Below are 25,973 nucleotides of genomic sequence, written 5' to 3'. Positions count from 1 at the left end.
TGTTCATATAGATCACATGATCTCCATGTTAGCCTTTTTGGTGGCCCAAAGGAGTCCCTTTCTCCCTCTTCTACCAGGGGCAAGCTAGTACAGTAAAACATGTATTTTTCTTGTATTTTAGGTAACGCAGCACCATAAATGAGAGGAAGTACTGCGAAATATCTGTTTTACTTCAGAGTAAATTTTTTAGGACAATGAAGTGGCTAAGTAGATGGGAAGGGGAAAGGCAAGCTGATCTGTTTTAGTTTAAGGTGACCAAGGATTTCAAAAGAGATTTGACTCTGGTTAGTCTTCCCAGCTCCTTTGTTACTGCCAAATAATAGGCTTAGCCAGCAACTGGGTAATATAAGGGAGCTCAGGATAGCATCCAGTTGGAGACAAGAAAGAAGTTTAAACAGAGGCTTACAAACAAAGTGTGATCTGTTAAGCCTAGTATACTAACTGGTATTTTGTGCAACTTGGTGGAGATTGAACCTGAGCGTGAGATTGAAAACATGTTTCCTCTGAGATAGTTCTTATCTGTTTTTGAAAGTTCTGATACTAAAAGTGCATTTATTTTAAAAATTGTATTATGAATTAGGTTGACCTTTTTAAGTTGATCAGAAGTGTTTAAATTGTTTTAATCTAATTTGTTAGATTAATGAAAACTGCTTTACTCTACTTTGAAGTCCTCAGTTTCAGAGTGCACTAGGTGGCTAGAATTATTTCTGTGAAGAACAAACTGTGGCTATTAAGTGAGATCATAGCCATAGACAGAGGTACTGACGTTCATTTTAAATGCACTGAAAAGCTGGTAAACATTGAAATGTGTTCTGCTGTGAAGATGCAATGATAGGCATTAAGGTGAACATGAACATAGTCTCTAAAAGCCCACAACCATGCATTACAGCACTCCTCCCTTCCCATTGGCTGAGCTCATAACAATGCAACAGAGTATTATAATTGGCTGAACTATCCAGACATTACCTCACTATGCAAAGCTACCTCTGGGCTTTCTTGTTGCTCAGTGTTTCCACCCATTACCTTGGGGAAATGAGTTCCTGAAGTAATAAGTATGTTTTAAAATCATAGACTTGTCTTTTTAGACACACATGAATCTGCCTTTGCGGCAGCACATATATAAATACACTGCAAGCAAATGCTTTTTAAAAACATTACTGTCTGAACCAACCCTGCATTTGGAACTTCTTCAGTAATGAAGTAAATGTGGAAACCTCTGCTTATATGGGTGTTCCTTTGGCAGTTTGGATTTGGCTGATGGTATGTAAAAAGGTAGAAGCATTTATGAACATAGCTTAACAGAAACAAAAAAGAACCTGTACATTGGCCTACTAACGTTCTTGGCAGGTTTAAATTTGGGTTTTGTGCAAGAATTAAGGGTGAATATCAAAATGTTTTGGGTTATAACATGGGAGTCTGTGTTTAAACATATGCAATTACTTTTCCCTTCCTCAGGGTCTCTTATCCAGTCTTGTCAATCTGACTAGTCTGACTCTGGCAAGAAACTGTTTCCAGTCATATCCAGTTGGCGGTCCCTCACAATTTTCTACCATCTATGCTCTCAACATGGAGCACAACCGCATCAATAAAATCCCATTTGGAATTTTCTCTAGAGCAAAAGTATTAAGCAAGCTGAACATGAAGGTGAGTCGTATTATTAGGAACCAGTCTGCTTCTTATTTTGCCAGTGGTAAAGTTTTTAGATGAATAATAACTGCTGACCTCAAGTATACCCTCAAGTATTAATTATACAGTTAAGGGAGTCAGTCTGCATTGTTGGTACTTTTTCATATTCCTTGTGCTTAATGTAAAGTTATTTGGAGTGCACACACTCTTTTAAGTGTTTGCTTCTATCAGGAGATAAATTGATAAATTGACAGCCTACTGCCTCACAATGTTCTGAAATTCTTTTAATTTCAAATGTTGGCAGTCTGCAAAGCATAAGGGTTTGCTTTGTTGTAGTTCAGGTGGTGAATGATGTTGGACAGTACAGATTTTGGCAGCCTCCAAAATATTACAATATATCAGTAATGTTAGGCTTCATTTTATTGTTATTTTGTTTGGACCCTAACTATCTTCTTCGTGGTCTCTGTGCATTCACACCTATGGGATCTAGGGCACCTGTGCTGGTTCTGATTGGTGTTATGTAGCTCCACTAGAGGGATTTTTGTGTCCCTGCCTCTTAGCATGCCCAGGGACTCCATCACACATGCTTGGGAGGTGGGGCACAAAGATCCCACCAGTTCTCTTCTGACCATGAGATGAACAGGACTCAGATCCTCAGTGCTCTGTTCGATGAACTTATTTTCTTGATTTTATCATTCTTTCTTCCTTTTCTCATTGCTCCGCTTCTTCATTTGGCTCTTCGTTTGGAAAAAGGGGAGAAGAATGAGAGATTCGTTTTGCCTCTTTGAAGGCCCTGACCCCCCCTCCCAAAAAAACTTGGAGTCTTTCTTATGTAAGGTTTCTTCAGATGTTGCTCTCGGTGCAGCAGCAAATTCTCCCCTTCAGATGGACACTCTGTGTGCCTCCTTTGTCTTGGCAAAGCCCACCACTTTGCATTCATTGCCTAAAGTTCAGCAAGCAAACACCTAAAAACCAGGCCGCTCATCTCCAAATTGCCCTATTGGCTTCATTGCTCACACTTCCCAAAAATATTAGCATCGCCGCGTTGGGAGGACTCCCTGGTCAGAGCTGCAATATCTCAAGCACCTCAATCAGTTCCCCCTCATGGATCCGACATCAAACAAATCAACCTAATGCAACGGTTGCATCACTCTTCAGGCTTGGCTTCAGCAAGCAGGATGGCTTCCCCCTGATGCTGGCCATTGGACCTGGACCCACGTTGCCATCCTCCTCTGCCGCTGAGGGATGCTGGTCCTCCTCCACCTAACCCTTACTATGAGACCAATTTGATGATGAGTGCTTCTCTTGCTGTTACTCTGAATCCTGCTCCATGGGACCAACAATTTGAGTTATCTCTATAGACCATACCATCCACTGATCCCATGACTGTCCTTAGGGACCCCCTGATTGGGACTGGTACTCCTTCCACAGATTGCCAGATGTCAGTTGGGATGAGGTAAGCCCCTCCCCAATCCAAGTAAAAATGTGCAACCTCATTACCTCCTGTCTCAACTAAACGTGCATTTACTCTGAAGCCTCTAGCTGAGTCGCTCTTCAGCTTTCGAGGACACTCGCAGCTCCAATGATGATTTGGACCATGACGGTTCCAACCATTCTCTCAAGAATCCATCACCACCCACTTCAGTTATGGAAGATGCTCCGATCTCCCCATCAGAAGACCTGAAATCGTACTGTGATCTAACCAAGAGGATAAGTAAGGAAGTAAATTTTTATTTATACCCCGCCCTCCCTGCCGAGGCAGGCTCAGGGCGGCTTACAGGACATGATACGGAATCATGATATCATAATAACAAATAAAATCAATAACAGTATAAGTACAAATATAAATTATTATAAAAAGTTATAAAAAGATGGCATCTACCTTAGGGCTCTCAATGCAACAACCTCAGCCTGAAGTAGATGATCTCATATTTGACATCATACAGAAAGACGTATCTACAGCTGTGACCATTGACAAAGGTGATTCTCCGGGCAGTTAAGGTTCTCTGGGACAAACCAGCTTACACTGCAGTGTCATCTAAACATTTAGACTATATGTATAAAATACAAGAGAAGGATGCAGAGTTCCTCTTCTCCCATCCAAAACACAATCCTGTGGTGGTTACATCTTCATCAGAAGGCAAACACTCTACCCCTCTACCAGATGGATGTGAGGGCGATCTGGCTGCAACATCTGTCAACCCATTGATCGCCAGGGTTGATTCTACCCCAGACAAGGAGGGAAAGAAGATGGATGCCCTTGGTAGAAAATTTTATTCATCAGCAGCCCTAGGGATTAAAAATGCAAACTACCTTGCCTGTCTGGGTTGTTAACAGTTTGCACTTTGGGAGCAGCTCACACCAGTTCTTTCAGACCCCATCACTTTCAGACTGGTTGCAGTCCACCAGTTTCAACTAAGATATCAAGGCAACCATTGAATATCTTCCCTTAGATGGTACTGGGCTCTTCCATGCCTCTACTGACACTTTTCTAGAGGACATGGACAAAAGTATCAAGGCATCCCGAACCCTCAGTGTGTCTTCGTCTTCCAGGTTCTTCAAGAGCAAGTGCTAGAGCAGACCATGGTCCTGCAGGTCCTCTCAGAGTCACTCCTCCCCAGAACAATCCTGGTGTAACTGTTCTCAGACCCAGAGTACCAAACCTTACAACTTTAAGTCTAAGTCTGCAGGGACCCAATGACAAACATTCAGGTTCAGGCAAACTGAACCTTTGACTTCACACAGGGTCAACTTTCAGCAACCAGTCCTACAGAATATCTCACCCTGGGCTCCCTTTTTCCACTCTTGAGTGATCATTACCTCAGACAAGTGGGTACTTTCCATCATCGCCCAAGAATATGCGATCAGATGCGAACAGATGCCATCAGTTCCAACAGTAGTCACCACTCCATGATCAAAGGTCTTACAGGACAAAGTTCAATCCCTTCTCCCCAAAAGAGGCCATCGAACCACTCCTTCTTTCTTCCAGGGGTCTCGGTTTTTACTCCCAGTACTTTACAGTTCCAAAGAAGGATGGGGGCATATTGAACGAGCATATTGTTTACAAGACATTCCAGATGACAACTCTTGCCCACATCCTCCCATTGGTAAACAGGGATGCGGGGACGGCTGCAATTGATCAGCAAGATGCCTGCTTCCACCTCATCATCAGGCACTGTCACAGACAATACCTGTGTTTCACAGTGGGTGATGACCACTACAAATATACTTCCCTTTGAGATATCCACAACTCCAAGCGTCTTCACCAAGACCATGGTAGTAGTAGTCACCTACCTTCAAGTGCAGGGGATAGTGGTTTTTCCCTTATAGATGACTGGTTGTTAATTACTGACTCTCAAGACAGTCTTCTCTGTCGCATCAGACTAACCCTTCAAACACTACACAGCCTGGGCCTCTATGTCAACCTGAAAAAGTTCAGGTTGGTCCTGAACCAACAAGTACAGTTAATAGGGGCTATACTAGACTCCATTATCTGCAAAGCTTATCTTCTTCATCAGAACACTCAGACCATTGTATCCATGATTGTCTCCACCAAAGAATAGGCAAAACAACTGCCCACTCTATTCAATGTCTTCTTGGCCCCATAGCTTCCACCATGGTTGTTGTCACCTTGGCGAAACTCAGGATGAGACTGCTGCAGCTTTGGTTCCTGAGGTCCTTCCACCTCACTCTCCACTCTCCATCTCTGACTCTCACCTTGCCTCAGGACGTTCTACAGTCACTGACTTGGTGGGAAGATCTTGACAACCTCTTGACAGAGGCATCATTCAGGACACCTCCCCCTTCTGAGATAGTCACTACAGATGCTTCTCTCCTTGACTGGGGCACTCAGTGGACCCTCCACTGGGGCCATATGGGATCATCCTCATCAGTTCCGTCACATCAGTTATTTGGCGCTTCTGCCCATTTGGTTTGCACTTCAATAATTCCTCCTAATTCTCCACAGAAAGACTGTCTCCATCCTTATGGACAATACCACTGCTATCAGCTACATCAATCAGCAGGGAGGGACAGTCTCCAGAAGTCTCTGCTCCTTAGCCATGGAACTCTGGCTTTGGTGTCAAACTCAAAGCATTTACTTGATCGCCATTCATCTTCCAGGGGAATAGAACAGCCAGGCAGACCTCCACAGCAGAGGGGGTGCCTCCTGCATGAATGGGAACTAAATTGGAAGTCTCTTCACTCAGTGTTTTCAGGTGGGGCACTCCTCAGTTAGATGTATTTGTCACCCAAGAAAACAGCAAATACTGCAAGGCAACCAGTGATTTTCTCTTACCTCCTTCACCTGGTGGACAAAGGCCTCAATCATTCATCCATCAGAGTTTATCTGGTGGCTATCTCAGTTTATCACTCGCAGATTGAGGGCTTTTCAGTGTTTTCTCATCCTGACTCCAAACGCTTCCTGAGCACTATCTTCACCCACCCTCCAAGACACCTGTCCCAGCTTGGGATCTGCATCTTGTTCTGTGCCGTCTTACTGGGAAATCATCTGAACCAATGGCAACCTGCCTTGTACATTTGCTGTCCTGAAAGACCACCTTCCTTGTCACCATCACTTCAGCTAGGAGAGTTAGCGAACTCACTGCCCTCCGCTCAGACCCTCCTTTTCTTTGATTCCATGACCAAGGGGTGGCATTCTCATTGGACATTAAGTTCTTCCCCAAAGTAGTCTTTGACCTCTATCACCATTCAGAGTCTGTACTGCCCACCTTCTTCCTAGTTCCTCAGAACCAGGAAGCAAGGGCCCTTTGCTCTCTGGGCTTTAAGAGGGCCTTATTCTTTTACCTTCAGAGGACCAAAGAGTTTTGCTGTTCTGAATGCTTTCTCATCACCTACTTGGGTCCTTCCAAGGGCGACAGAGTATCTGTCTATCAAAATGGATCGTGGAGTCCGTCAAACTGTGCTACTTGCTGACAAAGACTCCCTTGTCTGTTCGGTTACGAGCACACTTGACCAGAGCCTTGGCTATTTTGACGGCATTCCTCAAAGGAGTTTCCCTGCTGGACATCTGCAATGCAGTGACATGGGCAACTCTGAACACTTTCACCAGACACTATGCTTGTGATGTTCATGAGTCTTTTTGTATGGCCATGGGGATGCTCTGTTTTACAGACTGCAGTGCTGTGACCATCAGCTCCCTCCTGCAGGTAGGCTACAGCTTGTTATTCTCCCATAGGTGTGATGCATAGAAACCACAAAGAAGATAAACAGGTTGCTTACCTGTAACTGATGATCTTCAAGTGGTCTTCCGTGCATTCAAATCACCCGCTGTTCCTCTCCTCTGCTGTCAGCTCACTTCCAGTCTCATCTTGGGTTGAGCAGTGGTCAGAAGGAACTGGCAGGATCTTGTGCCCCGCCTGGGCATGCTCAGAGGCAGTGGCACAAAAATCCCTCTAGTGGAGCTACATAGCACCAATCAGAACCAGCGCAGGAGCCATAGATCCCATAGGTGTGAATGCACAGAAGACCACTCAAAGATCATCAGTTATAGGTAAGCAAACTGTTTTTCCTTTCATTTGGTGGTGGCCTGAAACAGCTTTACAAAATGTTGCCAGTTTGGCTGAGTCCTGTTTGTAAAACAGGTGATGAATCTCCAATTACAGAGAACTGGTTCTGCTTTAAAGTTAAGTAATACTTTGTGTTAATATGAAAACTAGTCACTGCCTGTTTTTCTTTAATAAAGAATTGATGGTGTCTGTTCTTGTCCAGATCACAAATGGTTCGAAAAATATGGTGTTCTAATTTGATTTTACTCTATGCATATGAGAGCATGTCACAAAAATGTAGGCCTTGTATACATACTGGCTATATTTTTTAACCACTTACAAATTATACTCCTTTAAAATAGTATTTTGTTTAAGATTTTATTAGGGTTCCCCAAAAGCACTCTGCTATCAGACATGGTATTTTAACTGGAAATTTTTAAGGAGAACTGTACTAGGGTTGCTTGTTTCTAATTTTGAAAAAGGGATATTAATTCTAGTGATTGAAAATGGTAACATATACCTTTCAAAAGAAATGTTTCTTTTAAATACACAAACATTGGCAAGGGATTGCTTTCAGGAGGAGGGAAGCTTTGTTTTTTCTCCTTTCAAATGGATGCTTTACTTTTATGTCAGGATGAGGAAGCAACTTATTCTTTAGGGAGTCTCCAACCCCACAGGTGCAGGTGGGAGGGGAATTGTTGGAAGGGAGTTAGCTGCTGCTACAGGAACTGTCCAGTAAGTGTTCATGGCAGTTGTTAAATAAGATTATTTTAGTTGAGTGGTTTGGCAAGGGTGAGATCAAGTTTTCCCAGCAACCACAGTTTACAGTTGAAATGCTTGTAAAGCCTATTAATCCAGTAATAGAAGGGCAATTGGGAGGAAAGAGGTCTGCATTCCTGCAGCCCATGTATCCCAACCACCCACAAAAACTAAGTCTATACACAATGGATCTCAGATCTTGTATGGAAATGTTATGATGGATAGGCAAAGACCCTTTGTGAAGTACACCACTCCTCTTTAAGTCCTTTTTGCTGTGAGAACTGAGCAGCTAGCAGCCAATCAGGATCCCTGGAAGGACTGGAGGAGCCAGATGGGAGAAAAGAATAAGAGAGAAAAAACTGTTATACTGTCAGCTCAGGCAGATAGGTCTGAACCTTCAGTTAAAGAGAGACTGGAGGGATTTTGTCTCACTGTTTGCCTAGTCTGTAAGTGGGCTAAACTAGTGAAAATGTGGAGATAGGGTTTGTTTCTCCAGAGTTTTAGTTGGAGAGAAACTGTCACAGGAAACTTTAGAAGTTTCAGAACCTGTTTTTTTTTATAAAGTAGGTTAGAATGAGGATGTGACTGTAGCTTTCTTGAAACCCCAATTTCTGAGGCCAAACCATTGAAAAATTTGTTGTTTCTGAGCTCATATTTTACACTGTGAGAATCCTGAGGTTGAGAAAAGGCAAGTGTTCACTCAAGAAAACAAATTTTGGTTGACAACTGTTCTGTATCCCCCTAAATTATCTTCTTCGTGGTCTCTGTGCATCACACTTGTGGGATGTACTGCGCCTGCGCTGGTCCCCAGTCGGTATCTGTAAGAAAGCCCGGGAAAGATTTCCGCGGACGGCGCCACTGGGCATGCGCCAGCGCCCCACTGCGCAGGCCCAACGGCGCCACCGCGGCAATCCCACCAGTTCCTTTCTGACCGCTGCGCGAAGAGTTGTGTTTCCTCGTGTTCCCGGTCGGTGAGCTTTGGGTTTTTTCTACCCCTTTTTCCCCGAGCCTCCTGTAAATATTAGCCTGTTTATTGTTTTCTGTAGTGTAGTAGTTAGTTAGTTCCATAGTTAGTTAGTTTAAAAAAAAAAAAAAAAAAGTGCGTTTTCGTTCGGGTGCGTGTCGCGGTGGGGTTTCTTGTCCTCCGGGACTTCCCCCCCCTCGCCCCTAGTTTTTTCCTCCTCTCAGAGGATTCTGAGAGGATTTTTCCCAGCAACCGCTGTCTATGGACAGTCGCTGGGGATTTTTTAAGAGGTGCCAGGCCTGCGGCAAGAAAATCGCCCCGCCCGACGGCCACTCTTTGTGTCTGCTCTGCCTCGGCGAAGGACACCGCGTGGAAGCCTGCCCGCATTGCCTCCGCTTTTCGAAGCAGACCAGAAAGAATAGAGCGGCTAGGCTCTCGGCCGCACTAACTGCCTCGGCACTTCGCCCTCCGAAGCAAACGGCGTCTTCCTCGGCATCGGTACCGAAAATGGCTGCCGCCCAAACCCCGAAGGCCCCATCGGCCGATGCAGCCCCGGTCGACGTTGTCCCGCAGAAGGAGCAGCAGTCGGCGAAACGGCCCACCGACGAGTCGGTCGAGAGGCCCCAGAAGAAACGACGGGAGGATTCGGGACATGAATCCTCTAAGAAGGCGAAGAGCAAGGAGAAGCGGAAACGGCCACGCTCCCCTCCGCCTCCCCCCGACGTGTCGGCACCGATCGGCACCGACCCAGTGAGAAGGGTTCCCCCCTCTCCTCTCCGCACCCCCGCTACTCCAGGGGCTAGCGCGAGAAGGCAGCGCAGCCCTCCGACACCAAGGGCTAGCGGCCATCGACCACGCAGCCCTCCAACTCCGCGGGCTAGCGGCCATCGACCACGCAGCCCTTCAACTCCACGGGCTAGCGCGCATCGACGTCGTACCTCCCCGACGCCTGGACCCAGCGACCATCGGCTGCAGTCCTCGACACACGACGTGGAGATCGACCTCACCCGTCGGTCTCCATCGGTGGCGTCTCGTCAGCGGAGCTTCGACTCGGCATCGGACGTCGAGTCTCTTCCACCGGTCGACGTGACAACGCCTGCGGCACCCAAGCGCGTGAGGCCAAGGGAGCCTTCGGTCGAGCCACGCCACTACCCATCGATGCCGCATTGGGAGCACCATCGATGGCAGTCGACGTATCCCTGCTGCCCCCAATATCATTGGCATCAGCCACTCGACCACCCGGACTGGGAGCATCAATCTGAGCTATCCTCGCTCTCCAGGACATCGCATCGGTCCAAGCATCCTCGAGGATCGGCCACGACTCCTCGGGACAAACGCGTCACACCGACGGAGCCTCCGCGCCGAACACCGACACCGACCCGGTCGCCGCGAAGGGAGCCATCACCGCGCCTATCGGAGCGCTCGGGCCGAGGAGAGTCCTCCCCGTCGGGGTCGGAAAGCGACGAGGAGAGAACCTGGGAGCCCTCACCGGACCCCAACACGTCAGAGGACCTCCCAGTCTCGCCCTCTGAGGACCTACGCTCCTATGCGGAGATGGTCAAAAGAATGGCAGCGACCATCTCCCTCCCCATCTCTCAACCCAAGCCAACCGTGGACGATAGTGTTTTTGATATCGTCCAGAAGGACACTTCTCCAGCCGTCTCCCTCCCAATGACAAAGGTCATGCTCCAGGCGCTCAAGGATCCGTGGAAGAAGCCATCCTCTGCACCGGTGTCTTCAAGAAAACTGGACCACATGTACAAGGTCCAAGAGGCGGGGGCTGAATTTCTGTTCACGCATCCCAGACCAAATTCAGCCATCGTCTCCTCTTCCTCGAGGTCACGTAAGGTGCACTCTACCCCCCCTGACAAGGAGGGGAAGAAACTCGACGCCATGGGGAGGAAGATCTACTCGGCGGGGTCCCTCGGCGCCAAGGTATCGAACTATACGGCCTGTATGGCCAGATACCAATACGCCATGTGGGAGCAGCTGTCCCCCCTCCTGTCCTTCCTACCGGATGACAAGAAAACCACCGCCAAGGCACTGCTGCACGAGGGCCAGAAGGTCGCAAAGCAGCAACTAACAGCAGCCAAGCACCTAGTGGACGTTTCAGCTGCGGCAATCATGTCCGCTGTCTCCATTCGCAGGCACTCCTGGCTGAGATCGACCGCCCTGCAACAAGACACCAGGGCGCTTATCGAGGACCTGCCATTTGAAGGGGACGGACTCTTTAGTTCCACCACGGACACCGCACTGCAGGAACTAGATAAGAACCTTAAGATCTCTAGGAGCCTTGGGGTGCAGCCACTTCCCAGACAACCCAGAGCCAGACAGTGGAGCAGGTCCTGGTCGAGAAAGACTCCGCATAAGCCATCTTCGGACCAACAGTGGCGACCACGCCCTCCACAGCCCGACAAGCAGGCCTACTCGGGCAACAACAGAGGGTGCTACAGTGCCCAGCCATCAGGCAAACCGAAGGGCACCCGCCCCGCCAAGCAGGGGCTTTGACTTTCCTGCACCACGCGTCGTTGCCACCACCCAGCCCACCATCCGCCTTCGCCCTTTCCTGCCTGCCTGGGAGCTGGTCTCCTCAGACAGGTGGGTCCTCTCTGTCATCCAAGAGGGCTACAAAATAGACTTTGCTCAGATTCCAACACAGTCAGTGGTGATCACCACCCCCCCATCCCCACCTCTGCCGGCGGAGGTGGACACCCTCCTACAGAAACAAGCCATAGAGAAATTACCATCGGAAACCAGGACGGGTGGTTTCTACTCCCGCTACTTCCTAGTCCCGAAGAGAGATGGGGGATTAAGGCCCATCATGGACCTCCGGAATCTGAACAAATTCATCCTGTATCGAAAGTTCAGGATGTCCACACTGCAATCCATCCTGCCCCTCATCAACCAAGGAGACTGGATGGCCACTCTAGACCTCAAGGATGCTTACTTTCACATCAGCATCCACCCAGAGTTCAGAAAGTTTCTCAGGTTTGCAATAGGCTCACAACACTTCCAGTTCACTGCCCTACCCTTCGGCCTCTCCACGGCACCCAGGGTGTTTACAAAGATGATGAGCGTCGTGGCCGCCTACCTGCGGCTGCAGGGGGTGATAGTCTTCCCATACATAGACGACTGGCTCCTGGTAGCCAATTCAAGAGAAAGTCTGTCTACCCACATCACAGCCACACTGCACCTTCTCGATGCCCTGGGCCTGCAGGTCAATCTAGAAAAGTCAAATCTCACTCCATCAAGGACAGTGCAGTTCATAGGGGCAGTGCTGGACACAAACCTCCATCGAGCTTTCCTCCCCGCCCAAAGGGCAGAGGACATCACCAACTCAGTACAGTTACTCCAGAACCAAGGCTGGGGCACAGTAAAGCAACTTCAGCGAATGCTGGGACTGATGGCAGCAACGACAAGCGTGCTTCTTTACGCGAAACTGAGGATGAGGGACCTACAGCTATGGTTTCTTCGCCAGTTTCGCCCGAACAGAGACTCACCTCGAAAGAGGTTCACTATTCCCCTTATGACGCTCCAATCGCTCCAGTGGTGGGGATCCAGAGACAATATCTGCCAGGGAGCTCCCTTCCACCTCCCACCGCCCTCAGTGACCATCACCACCGATGCCTCCCAGTGGGGCTGGGGCGCCCACATGGAAGGCCTGTGTGTGGGGGGCCAGTGGCCTCCCAAGCTGGCTGTGCACCATATCAACTATCTGGAGCTACTAGCGGTTCACTTTGCCCTTCGTTCCTTCCGCCCAAAGTTGATAGGGAGGACAGTGGCACTACTCACAGACAACACCACCGCTTTGGCGTACATCAACAGGCAGGGCGGGACAGTGTCCCGCCGCCTCTGTGCGTTGGCAATAGAATTGTGGACGGAATGCATCCAGCACGACGTCTTCGTGAAGGCCGCACACCTCCCAGGGGTCCTCAACATTCAAGCGGACTCTCTGAGCAGGGGGGGGGCCTCCCCGCACGAGTGGGAACTTCAGTGGCGTTTCCTACAACCAGTTTTCCAGCTCTGGGGGTACCCACAGCTGGATGCCTTCGCCACGGCAGGCAACAAGAAGTGCCCTATGTTTTGCTCCAGAGGGGGTGCAGACCCTGCATCCCTGGGGGACGGGCTCCTCATCCCGTGGGAGGGCCGCTTCCTCTATCTGTTCCCTCCTCTCCCTCTGCTGACCAGGGTAATAAACAAGTTAGCGAGGGAGAGGCCACGCTGTATCCTGGTGACCCCCTGGTGGCCCCGCCAGAACTGGTTCGCCTCCCTACTGACCATGTCGGGGGGGAACTTCTACCACTTTCCAGCGGAACCAGACCTCCTGTCGTCCCAACGGGGGCGGGTGCTACACCACAACGTGCCACACCTGAAACTGACGGCGTGGCGCATAGACCCTTAGAGTTCTCGGGTAGGGTCCAGGAGGTCCTGTTGAATAGCAGGAAGCCCTCCACCAGGGCATCCTATGACAGGAAGTGGAAGAGGTTCTCGGACTTCATGGCTGGCCGGCCAGTCGCACCTAGGGAGGCTGGCCTGCCGGCAGTCTTCGATTTCTTGTTGTCCCTAGTAGACGCGGGCTTGGTGTTTTCCTCCATTAAGGTCTACTTGGCAGCCATTTCTGCCTTTCACGAACCTGTGGCTGGGTACTCCGTTTTCGCCCATCCCCAGTCCAAGAAGTTCATGAAGGGGCTATTTAGACTGCATCCACCGTCCAAACCCCCCACCCCACTGTGGGATTTGTCAATAGTCCTAGACAGATTAACCAGGCGGCCCTTCGAACCCATGGCCTCATGTTCCCTGCAGCTTCTGTCCTGGAAGACTGCCTTCCTAGTGGCCATCACCTCCGCACGCCGGGTGGGGGAACTCACGGCGATGCGTTGTGACTACCCCTACCTAGCCTTTAGAGAGTCGGGCGTCTCCCTGGCCCCTGATATCAACTTCCTTCCTAAGGTGCCCTCCCAATTCCACCTCAACCTGGAAGTGTGGCTCCCCGCTTTCTTCCCTAGCCCCTCCTCGGACGAGGAGCGTCGGCTTCACTCCCTAGACGTCCGGCGTGCCCTGCTTTTCTACCTAAGCCGATCCAAGTCCTTCCGTAAGGGACAGCAGTTATTCGTTTCCTACACCGCACCCAGAATGGGTGACAAGATTTCTTCACAGAGATTCTCGAAATGGTTGACAGAGACCATCAAGCTCTGCTACCTCCTAGCAAAGAGGCCACTGCCTGGACCTGTACGTGGCCACTCCACACGAGCGATGGCGACATCGGTGGCGTTCCTGAAGGGCGTGCCTCTGGCTGATGTCTGCAAAGCTGCTACCTGGTCGTCCCCGCATGCTTTCATGAAGCACTACGCGTTGGACGTGCATGCTCAGCAGAGGACCCGGTTGGGGACTGCGGTGCTACAATCTGTCATCTCCGGTTGACCGTCTTCCCACCTCCAGGTATGACTTGCTTGCTAATCTCCCACAAGTGTGATGCACAGAGACCACGAAGAAGATAGACAGGTTGCTTACCTGTAACTGTAGATCTTCGAGTGGTCATCTGTGCATTCACACTACCCACCCTCCTTCCCCACTGCTGACGGTCTCCCTTCCTTAGGGGCTTTCAGCGGTCAAGAAGGAACTGGTGGGATTGCCGCGGTGGCGCCGTTGGGCCTGCGCAGTGGGGCGCTGGCGCATGCCCAGTGGCGCCGTCCGCGGAAATCTTTCCCGGGCTTTCTTACAGATACCGACTGGGGACCAGCGCAGGCGCAGTACATCCCACAAGTGTGAATGCACAGATGACCACTCGAAGATCTACAGTTACAGGTAAGCAACCTGTCTTTCTGTATCCCCCTAAATTATCAATTGTGTGTTATACCTGTAAATAGTTTCTGTCCTCTTTTTTGAACCACCTTGTTCCCCCCTTCCTTGGAAGTAAATCAGTCACTGTTTTGTTGTTGTTTGTTTGTTTTAGCTTATTATTGGAACTCTCTGTCTGGGGCAGTGATGCTCTGCATTCTAGTGCTTGGGAGGGGCACAGTGGAAGGGCTTCTAGCCCCACTGGTGAACCTCTAGATGGCATTTGAGCTTTTTTTTTTTTGCCACTGTGTGATACAGAGTGTTGGACTGGATGGGCCATTGGCCTGATCCAACATGGCTTCTCTTACATTCTTATGTTTTGTTTCCCTCATGGGTGCTGAACTTATTTTATTCAGGAGGTTAAGTCTGTCAGGTGGAGGTTTGGGGTAGAGACCTCACTGGTTGAGCTTTACATCACACTATCTCTGTTTACATGTCATTTCTAAGAACCTGACCATCAAAGTTGTTCGCTAGATACATGGCAGTTTCAGGTGGAATATTACATAAAGCAGAGAAACCTACGCACCTGATCACCCTTTTAGAACATAATTGCACATGTTCTGCAGATTTATGTGCCCAAACTAGTTCATCTTTGGGCTGTTTCATTGTAAATCTTTGCTCATGGGAAAGTTCAGTGAACCTTTCTTATTTATTAGTTAATGTTATTTTATATCTCTAGATGTTCTTTTCTATTTCAGATCTTTAGATTTGTAACATTTGATTTTACAACCTGGTTCATTAATGAGTATATCCATTCTTATCTTTTCTACTTTGTGAGAACCAAAGTGCTTTTGTTCTTTATATATGCTTAAATTTGTTTCAAGCTCAAGTTACTGTTAATACTTCAAAGCATTTTCTATATTGACTCCTAGGACAATCAGCTGACCTCCCTTCCTTTGGACTTTGGGACATGGACCAGCATGGTCGAGCTTAATTTAGCTACAAATCAACTCAACAAGATTCCAGAGGATGTGTCTGGACTGGTTTCTTTAGAGGTGAGTAGGATGCAACAGGCAGGCTAAGTAAACTTTTCAAAGAAGCTTTCGCAACTTTAAAGCAATCATTTAGAGAACTAATGTAAGTAGTAACTATATATTGAAACAGTGAGAATAAGAGTTAAACCAAACTACGATTACTACAACACTTTATTTGTGTAGTTCATGATGCTGTTTGCTTTAGTGGGGGAAATCCAAGGACTTATCATTATTTATTCTATTCCATATTTATATCCCACTCTTCCCAAAATGGGCTCAGGGCAGGTAGCATCAGATGGCAACCATTTCACAACTTCATCCTTGACTGAGAAGGCGTCTTGTAGGCATCTAATTTCCTCCGTACCCCCCTCCCTCACTGTTTCCCTTTCCAAAATGGGCTCAGGGCTGGTAATATGAAAGGTAAAACCAATACACAAGTACTAAAACAGCTAGCTAAAACATAAAGGCAATAATATCAATTAGATGCAGATGACGACCATTTCACAACCTAGTCCCTGGCTGAGCAGGAAAGGCATTTTGTAGAAGGTGTCTCATTTCCCCCTGTATCCCCCTCCCCCACTGTTTCCTCTTTCCCTTCCTAACAGCATCTCCCCTTTTCCTGCTTCATTCCTTCCTACTCAGCCAACCCAGCTTTTTTGTCCCCCGGTCTTCACCTTCTCTTTTTCCCTTCCCCTGGCAGCCTCTCCCTGTGAAAAGTCTGGCCAAATTGCATCATGGCCAGTGCTAGGCTGAGTTGTGCAGTGGCTGACACCAGACTGGGCTGAGTTGTGTAAGAAATGAGTCTCAGGTAATTATTGGCAGACCTGCTCCCAGAGAGTCCTCTTCCATTTATGAACATGACAGGAGAGGGGGGCAGGGCCCTTCCTAGGGTTACTTGGCCTCTAGGTCCATCCCAGTCCCCCCACCCCACCCCCTGTTTTGCTTTATGGAAACCTTTTTTGCTTTAAGGAAACCAAGGCTTGGGCATCTCATTAAAATTACTGTGATTGCCAGAATGTCCATTGAGAGATCAGTGGGCATTCTTTTCTTAAAGCTATTGGCATTGTTTCTATTACTTTGGGGTTTTAAAATTCTCTCTTTCTCTCTCTCTCTCTCTGCATGGATGGATGGATGGATGGATGATATAAATTGAGATTTTTCTGCAAACCTGGGACTTCCTTCAGGTTTGTAGAGAAATTCCCTCTATCTGCCCTTGCTCTCTCTTGCAGATCATTGATCATATACTCTTTAGCACTGAATTAGATGCATGATTAACTTCATTTATAGCCTGCCTTTTTCATTGACTCAATGACTTTTGATGACAAAATATGCAAAGCAACAATGCAATAGGACTAGGATTGCAGAATTAGAAAGCAGTGCAAATATAAAACTGCTAAGGCATGACATACCACAGTGAAGAAGAGGGTTACAAAGGAAGAAGACGTTGCTTTAAAAAAGGGACTGGGTATGTGGAATAAACATTACAACTTATATATGTATTTATTCTTTATTTATAGCCTGCCAAACTGCGAAGATCTCTGATAAACAAAACATTACTGTGGGGCTAAAATTACAGAATTCAAAATAACAAGGTTTTAATATGAGCCAGTGCTCTATTGCAATTTGCTTTTTTCTTGGTGGTTGGTGTGATAATTTAAAATACATAAGTGCTGGACCAAAGTGGTGTTACCAGAGTTCCACTGATAGAACAGAATTTTTCCACCTTCCTCCTTCCCACTCCAGCCCATTAAGTTCTTCCAAAGGTACAAAGGAGTATGCTGGGTACAGACAATCCTTGAGAACAGTGTAAGTGGGCAAAGTGGAGGTCTTCACTAGGAAGGGGAATAACCCCCCCCCCCCATGTTCCACTGCCAGAAGTCTCTTCTCTCAGTGGAATGGAACCTTTGGAGTTAACCCAAAGCCTTTGGATCTGGGGTGAGTAGAATATATGTTATTTATATTGTGAAGTGTGACATGAGACACTCAAAGAACTAAGTGTAAGAGAATTTGTGTTGCCGTTTGGAAAGCTTTTTCGTGTAGTGTGGGTAGGAAATAGGGAGTCTGCAAGTATTCTCCTTTAGCTGATGAGTTTCACATGGAGAAAAGAGAGTGTTTTTCTGAGGAATAGTCTTGGTATACATGCTTGCACTTTAGGGCTATTGATTGCCTTCTCTTCACGTGAACAGAATTAATTCTTTTAGGTATCCTAGACCACATAAAAGAGTATAAAGCAGTCAAGGACCCTGCACAATTCATGGAGGAGAGAAACCCCATCCATTCCCATTTCCCTCCATGCCACTTTTTGCTCCCTTTCCCTGCCCCCCCTCGCTGCTTTTCACTTTGCTCTCATTTCTCACCAGTGCCTTTCTAGGCTGAAAGTCTCCTGTTGTGATGAGGTTGCTACTCAGATTCACAGTGCCAACTATGATCTCATGTAGTTTTGTGAGATCTCAGTTGTTTTTCTATTTGTTTGGTTTTTTGGGGCGGGAGGCTGTTTACAATATTTAACCATTTTTTTCTTTATGGGTTTTTTTGCCCACTGGGGGCTGCTCCAGGTTTATAGAACTGTTCTTAACTGTAAATAATAATAGGAAATAAAAAATAGCTATAGAACCTTAAAGAATATGAAAAAGATTAGCAAAACACAGAAGCTATGCAGGAATGTTATAGCAGTGTGGTTTTCTGACTGATTTCATTTATCAAAAGGACATTTCTGGATAAATAGGGTGATTTTTGCCAACTTTCGTATTCCCATTGTATGTGCCCAGCACTATATGGGGGTAGGGTTCCTTAAACTGTCAGGGAAGCAGTCCAGCAGGTGCAGAGCTACAGGGGAAGGGGACAGGTAGTTTTGTTGTACGGTTTATGGTTCTTGTTGGTTGTGAGCTATGATTGTGGCTTGCTTTAAATAGTTACACTTTTAAGTCACTTTTTTCCTGTTTAAACTGAAAGTGGGAGAATTTTAATGGTTTTTCACCATACCTGCTAAACTACTTTCTTATTGAGCTAAGTATCTGCCATTAAGAATGCATGTATAACATTTCTCAGAGATTGCTGCCTAAAAGCTGAAAGCTTTTGTATGTTTTCTTTCTTGTTCAATTAAAGCTGTATAGTACTTTATGGTAGTCTTTTGTTGGGACCCAGTGACATTAAAGTTGGATACTGATCATTATATGAATATTTTCATTGAAGAGTACCTAGTTTTAATGACTACTGATGTAGTTGATAGCTGCTGGTTTATAAAAAGTTTCATTTTATTATTTTTTAGGTTCTTATTTTATCAAACAATCTTTTAAGGAATCTTCCACATGGCATTGGGAACCTGAGGAAACTAAGAGAACTGGATCTGGAGGAAAACAAGCTGGAATCCTTGCCAAATGAAATAGCATACCTTAGGGATCTACAGGTAAGACAATTGTGTGCAGATTATAAAATCCATGTTTGCTGTTACAAAACAGTCTTTTAAAATCCATGCCAAAGTTAGCTGTGTGTAAAATATGAAAACTGAATCCCTGTCATTGCATCAGAGTACTGATTGGTCGATAACAGTATTAAATCACAATGTGGTATTGCCATCTAAGGAGCAAAATCTCAGACAGGTATCCTTACCCTTTAGTATGCAAAAACCGGATGGTGCCTTTGGGTGTAATTGCGGGAGGGTATTTCATGAAGGAGGGTCTCTCTGTTGATCTCATGCTTGGCATTTGCTGCATAATTATCATGCTCAAGCTATGAGCTATGATTGCGGGAGGAAAGTTCGTATGGTACTTGAGTAATGCTGCCCACTTTTTGCTTTTTTTGGCCAACTTCTGTGATGGTAGCTGGTGTTTGATGTTTACATATTCTGTTGCTCTACCAGAGATTGATCCTAACAAATAACCAGTTGAGCACCCTTCCTAGAGGAATTGGACACCTCATCAACCTGACACATCTTGGATTGGGGGAGAACTTTCTTACACAACTTCCTGAGGAAATTGGTAAGATGTAGTTTGTTTTACCAGTACTTGGGGTGATATATAGTTTTGATTCACTGGGCACAGACATAGTGGAGATATATTTTATGTGTAGCGATATTTTGCAGTATTAAGTAAACTGTCCAAGTGACATCCTGCTCATATTATTGGGGAAGGGGGGTTCTATATAGGAAGCCCATTATTGTATTCCATTCCCATATAAGGTATATACTTAAGGAAACTCTTGAAATAATATCAAAGGAACACCAAAGAAAAGGTAATGTCATAGTCAGTCTTAAGTATTCAGCACATTGCTGTTACTATTTCTAGCAGCAGTGTTGCAAAAATCACTTGGAAAACAAAAGGTGGATGTTCGACCCAAAGGAGTAACCGTATTCCAGGGTTTCCCTTTCTGAAGATCCTTTGCATAATGCTGATTCTTGAAGTAGGATGTTGTACTTGGGATATGATTTTAAAAAAGAATGTTTTAATTTTTTAAGTCTATATTGGATGAGTGTGAATGGATAAGGAAAGGTTACAAGTGGTTTGGTCCTCTCTAGATTTCATATTGATTTTTTCCCCTTTACATACCAGCCGTTGAAAGCTTCTGAATAGTAAATGATTATCATGAATTAAAGGCTCCTGCATGGAAGCTCTGAAAAGGAAAATGAATTATTTTTCATTAAAAAAATATGTAAGAGCTTCTTTCTGAATTGTAGAAATCACCTTCAGCCAAGGGAGTGTTTATTTTTATAGTAATTATGGTAATGCTTTTTTGCAGGTACACTGGAGAATCTGGAAGAACTGTATCTGAATGACAACCCTCACCTGAACAGCCTTCCTTTTGAACTGGCCCTCTGCAGTAAACTGTCTATAATGAGCATCGAGAACTGTCCACTCAATACCCTTCCAGCTCAGATTGTTGCAGGAGGACCTTCTTTTATCATCCAGTTCCTCAAAATGCAGGGACCTTATCGTGCCATGGTCTGATGGATACCTATCCTGAAGGTGTACAAAAGATAAATGGTATTAAGGGTGTCATTTTGTATATATTATTATTATTATTATTATCTAGGCCACACGGTGCCAGGATTAGATAAATTGGGTTGTCCCATACACTGTACAAAATGCAAAGAGCATTATTGGTATTGTGTATGTGTGTATATATAATATAATATATATATATATATATATATATATATATATATATATATATTGTATATTATATTATATATAAAACATAATATAAAACAGGCAAAATTAAGACCACATTTATGTGTTTCTGCTAATAGAGGAAGCATAGCCATTTAGATTTTTTTTTCCTTTGTAAGATGCTTGTCTAAGTTTTCTTTGCTGTATTTGATGGATGTCTAGGTAATCTGGAGATACCAGTTCACTGGAGATGATTGCCAACCTTGCTGATAAATTTAAGGGACAAACATTTTTAGATGGATCCCTCTTTATGTGGGAAAATCATGGAGCTCAGTAATATGAACTTTCTTCTATCATTCCCCTCTCCACACATTATGTCAAAAACCCATTGGAGTCATTTGTCTTCTAGTTGGGGAGATCCCTTTAACTTATTTTAAGATTTGAAATAAATGGTGTTGTATGTTGTTTACAGTTAGAGTAAATCAATGGATTTTTTTGATTTGCTCTGCTTTAATCATATCTAGAATGTATATGCTTCTGCTGAGGGCTTTTTATTGACTGATTTATAGCAAAAAAAAATGGCTGGCAAGTAGGAAAAGACACAGTCCAACAAAAGCTTGACTTAATTTTAAATCTTAGTTTCTCAAGTTATTGGCTGTAGGCATATCGTATTTGGACCAGTTCTTTTATGATGGTCTTGTCTATGACAAGCAACATTTCTTGATAAGAAATGGACTGATTTGTTGAGGAACTACACATTCTTTTGAGGTCTAATAGTAAATTGACAAGGATATAAATATGGTAGTGTTGTGTTTCATGACAACAAGCAATTGTAAGGGTTCCCCCTAGTCCTTGTACAAATAATGAATGTGTCTCTTTGAAAAACTGCAGTGCATATTACGTTTATGGTTGGTTAACATTGTTATTCTGGTTTTATATCTTGACTTGCCTTGTACATCCTTCCATTATTATGGAGCATCTGCGTCCAAGCACAATATCTCCATGCTGTGCTGTTTTGCTGCTGAACTAAATGCACTTTGCCCTACAGTTGGGACACTTGCTTCAAGTTAATCAGTTCAGTACCATGATTTATTCTCTTTCAACCTCATCCTATCAATCTCAGTATTAAAGAATGATCTGTTAAAAAGAACACTTTTTCATTTGTACTTAGATTGTGATTGCTCTGTAGACAACCGTGAAGTGGTTCCCATTCTGGTTTACTGTCATTATCATGGCTGTACAAAGGGCTAATGATGCTGCAATGGAATAGCCACTTGCTACTACCTTGTGGTGTCATTTTGATTTGGGAAGTTCATGTAGTAGTAACATTCCAGATATTTTTCTTTTTCGTAACTGTTCACTTCACTTTGGATTTGCTTCTGGAATATTGGAATTTTAAAGAGAGAGCACTATAACTTTTGAACAAATCACACATACCAAGAGAAATATTGTCCCCTGTTGAAAGGGGTTTTATTTTTGCAATGTTTATTTCTAACAGAAAAGTTAGTTAATGGGCACACTCCTTAGATAACTGAGCATGCTTATCTTTTTTTTATTGTTAAGACTGCATACTTAAGGATGCAGTACTAAATACACTTGCTAGGAATTAAGTTTAGATTTAAGATGTAACTACTGTTGGTTTCAAAATTTAGATTTTGCTCAGCATAACTAGCTACTTTGGTCTGCTTTCTCAGAGAAGAATTCTAACATGCATTCTGACTGGGTTGGGTTTTTTTAAATTTTTTTTTAGCAAGAAAGAATTTCTTAAATAAGGGCAGGTAGAGATATAAAATTGTTAAAGGACTTAAGTTGGTAGTTTAAACTGCTCTATATGCCACTGGATTTTATAAAAGGAATATTAATTTCTGCCACCTTTTCTTAAAGCAAATCTGGTAATAGTTACTTCATTTTAGATTTGTTTATAACATTGTACAGTTTCAGCTTTGCACAACCAGTCTATTCGAGCATTAAGATGTGAAAATGTGAAGATGCCTGTGTGGTCGTTGAAACATAAAAGTTCACGTATGCTGAAGCTGTAAAATTGTTCCACTGGTTCAGGATGAGCTGTCATTTTTGTATTCATAATTGTTAAAGTGAGAGATGTGTGTCTGAGCTGCCCAGTTGCACTTTTATTTTTGGGTGGGGATAGTTTTGCAAGTCAGTTGTCTGTATATTGCTTTAAAGCCAGAGTTTAGCCATGTACTGAAAATTGCTGAAGATAGCGTTTGAGGAACATTTTTGGAACCTTTCACAAAATTGAAACATGGATAGTATGTTTCCAGTAAGCTGGCTTCTTGTTTCACTCCATGGACTTGTTGACTAGATGAAGTTGGGCTGCATTTATGCAACTCTTAGATCTGTCTGTAAATATGTTAATAAGATTGTTCATTTTGCCAAGGATTATATGACTGACACTTTCATTCTTCTGAAAATCATCTGCATGTTGGAAATGGGTTTCTTTGATACAATTTCTGAAAATGAACTATAAATAACTGGATTTTAAAAAAACCAGTGAAACAGTTATACTTCAGCATTGTGTGTAAACAAAGGTAAAAAACCTAATCTTGTGTTGAACACTGAATTTGTAATGAAAAATTCTCCACAATCCACTAGAATTAACTGTTTTGTTCCATGATCAGTACAGAATGCAAAGTGGGAGTGAAGAAAAATGCATGAGGAGATGCTACACCCTTAATTTTAAAAAATCAAAAGTATTTTTCACAAAATGCGGTAGTCATTTAGACTTGTGATGATTCAGTTCTTCTGTAATCAGATTTTTTTTTTACTATTTTTGGCAAAATTATAGATATTAACCAGTTAGATTTAGTCCATCTAAATCAGGACAGGAAATCAGGGCAGGATGTATTAAATAGAGGCTTAAGAATGGAATCTGGCCAATCAGAAACTGAGGAAAAGTTCTGGACTTGCATCATATTGAGACATCATCACAGTAGAAGGGCATATGCTTAGAGACCTTGGAGAGGGATATATATTTTTAAGATCCAGAATGTTCCTTGTTTTTGTATACTGTACAATACTAGCTCTGCTAATTCAGGTCTACATTTTTGTTAGTGAATTTGACAGTCTTTCCAAATCTTTCTCAAGAGTCTTGGTGGAAGGCCATGTAATGCTCAGTGTTCAGCATGAACCATCAATAAGCCTGGAACACTCTTGATGTACTTTTCCTTATAGACTCAGAAGTATGAGTTTCTAGTACAAAGGCTCAACTAGCCTCTTCATCTCAATGTATGGAACATCCCGTGCCTCAACACAGCAGCAACCATCAGTAGTGTTGCTTCTGTACTTTTTTCCAGATGCTATATCATACAGTTGCACTACACAATGGGCCAGCTCAGATCTAACAAGGCTATGACTGTAATGACATGAAGTATTCCACAGGGTAACAGAGACTGCTCTGCGCATTGCCAGATAATGCCTCTACTTTTAGTAGTAAAGCAGTTAACAGGATGTTAAATGGCAAGTGGAGCAGAGTTTACCCAAGTGGAGCCATACAATCAGTTGCACCACTGAAACTGTCCTTTTGTTGTTCAACTCCTCCATAGTTAGGGGAAATAACAGTAATCAGATCTCCCTTCTTAAAGATTATTTTGCTACACTGAAATATAAAGGAAGGCTTAAGTGATTATATAACTTTGAAACAAATTGTACATCTACTATTAACTGTAAAATATTAAAGGCAGTTAAAATGCTTTATTTTGGTCTAGAGGGTGGGGGAAGGAAAAGAAAAGAATTAAGTGGGTTGCATGGTGGATGCTGTTAAACTCATTTTTGGCTAAAAACAAATTTGCGGTATTTAGTATTTGATGTTTCAGACTTAATTTACAATTTTTATCTTTGCAAATGTTAAAACTTGAGAGATTCTCTCTCATTGAAATGGTTCTGCAAAGGTGAAAAAAGAAAGGCGGAGAAATAAAGTGATTTAGTATTGAAAATGCAGGTAGATTTCCAAGTATCATCTTTGAACCTGAAAACATTCTGAATTGGGCATTGGAATGATTTTGTGCTAATATGTCGAAGGAGAAAATGCCTTCCTGACTATTATTCAAGGAGCTAAAAATACAGCAAAGTATTTGTATAGTCAACACTGTACTTCATTGTATCTTTAATCAGCATGTCAGAACTTGCTTTTAATTAGGTATACACTCGGCAGTAATTTGCACAACACACCAACTTTAAAAGGCACATGTAGGACAATTATAATGATGATATCTGAAAAAAGAATATTGATGGCTTTTTTAATTCTACAAAGATATGAAGATTCTGTTTATTATTTTGATGTTTGGGTCTTAAGCAGAACAGTACAGGATTCTGCCTGTTAAATAGAAGACCACACTAATTCGTGATTGAAAATGAAAACGTGTAAACAGTCTACAGAACAATGTAATTTCTGAATTATTGTAATGTTGATTATGTCTATAAAAGATTGCCTTGCTTTTTTATAAGTCATTCTGTATCAATGTATTCATTATAAATAGTATATTTGTAAATGAGCTGCTATGGGGTCTTTTGGGCATTTTCTAGTAGTAAAGTCTGCCTTAACTCTGGTTATAAATTTGTGGAGAAGCACAGAGGACTGAAAACTGGAGTATCATTTTGTACTTCTTTGGAAAAAGCAGAAACCCCTCCAGCCTAATAATACAATCAGGTTTAGTGTATATTTACTTTTCTTTCAAAAGTTGCATGGCAATAACTGGACTGAAAGAAAGCAAACCGTAAAAAGTGAAAACCTTTTACTGCAAACTGGTTTAAAAACTTGAAATAGACATTAGTGCAAATTGCATTCTGTACATCATATGCTGCTGGGAGGGAGTATCATCACTTGGAGTTAGTGTAGCTTACTCCAACAATGCATATGAAAACTGCTTTACCTTTCCAAGTATTCTAGAGGTTACATGCAGTGTGCCATTCCAGGTTGTTTGAAATAAGTTCACGTATTTATTAGTCTGACTTTTCTTTGTGGAATGGATGCATTTACAAACAACCTAAAATGACTCTAAAATGTTTAACTTTACTGCAAGGTAAAGTGAAAATATTATAGAGAAAGCAGAGTTTTTGTGGCTGAGAGAAACATGGTTATTTCTACTCAAAATGCTTTACAAGAACAAATTCTCCTTTTACAAAACCCACAACTTTTTAAAGACAAAAATTCTTCAAAATTTTTCATGTTTCTAAAACTTCT

General features: G+C 44.0%; 1 protein-coding gene across 1 annotated transcript in view; it reads left to right on the top strand.

The window, feature by feature from the left end:
• Positions 1-25,240, top strand: part of SHOC2 (SHOC2 leucine rich repeat scaffold protein) — a 92,658-nt gene extending 67,418 nt beyond the window's left edge. Inside the window, exons 6-10 of the mRNA XM_060241661.1 lie at positions 1,456-1,644; positions 15,567-15,689; positions 18,937-19,074; positions 19,528-19,645; positions 20,403-25,240. Coding sequence (XP_060097644.1) covers positions 1,456-1,644; positions 15,567-15,689; positions 18,937-19,074; positions 19,528-19,645; positions 20,403-20,611 — 777 coding nt within the window. The 3' untranslated portion in view covers positions 20,612-25,240. The remainder of the gene's footprint in view (positions 1-1,455; positions 1,645-15,566; positions 15,690-18,936; positions 19,075-19,527; positions 19,646-20,402) is intronic.
• Positions 25,241-25,973: the final 733 nt, after the last annotated feature.

This window comes from Heteronotia binoei, chromosome 6 (genome assembly GCF_032191835.1).
Source record: "Heteronotia binoei isolate CCM8104 ecotype False Entrance Well chromosome 6, APGP_CSIRO_Hbin_v1, whole genome shotgun sequence".
Lineage (NCBI taxonomy): Eukaryota > Metazoa > Chordata > Lepidosauria > Squamata > Gekkonidae > Heteronotia > Heteronotia binoei.
Note: the sequence above shows the minus strand (reverse complement) of the source record. Positions and strands in the feature narration are given on the sequence as shown.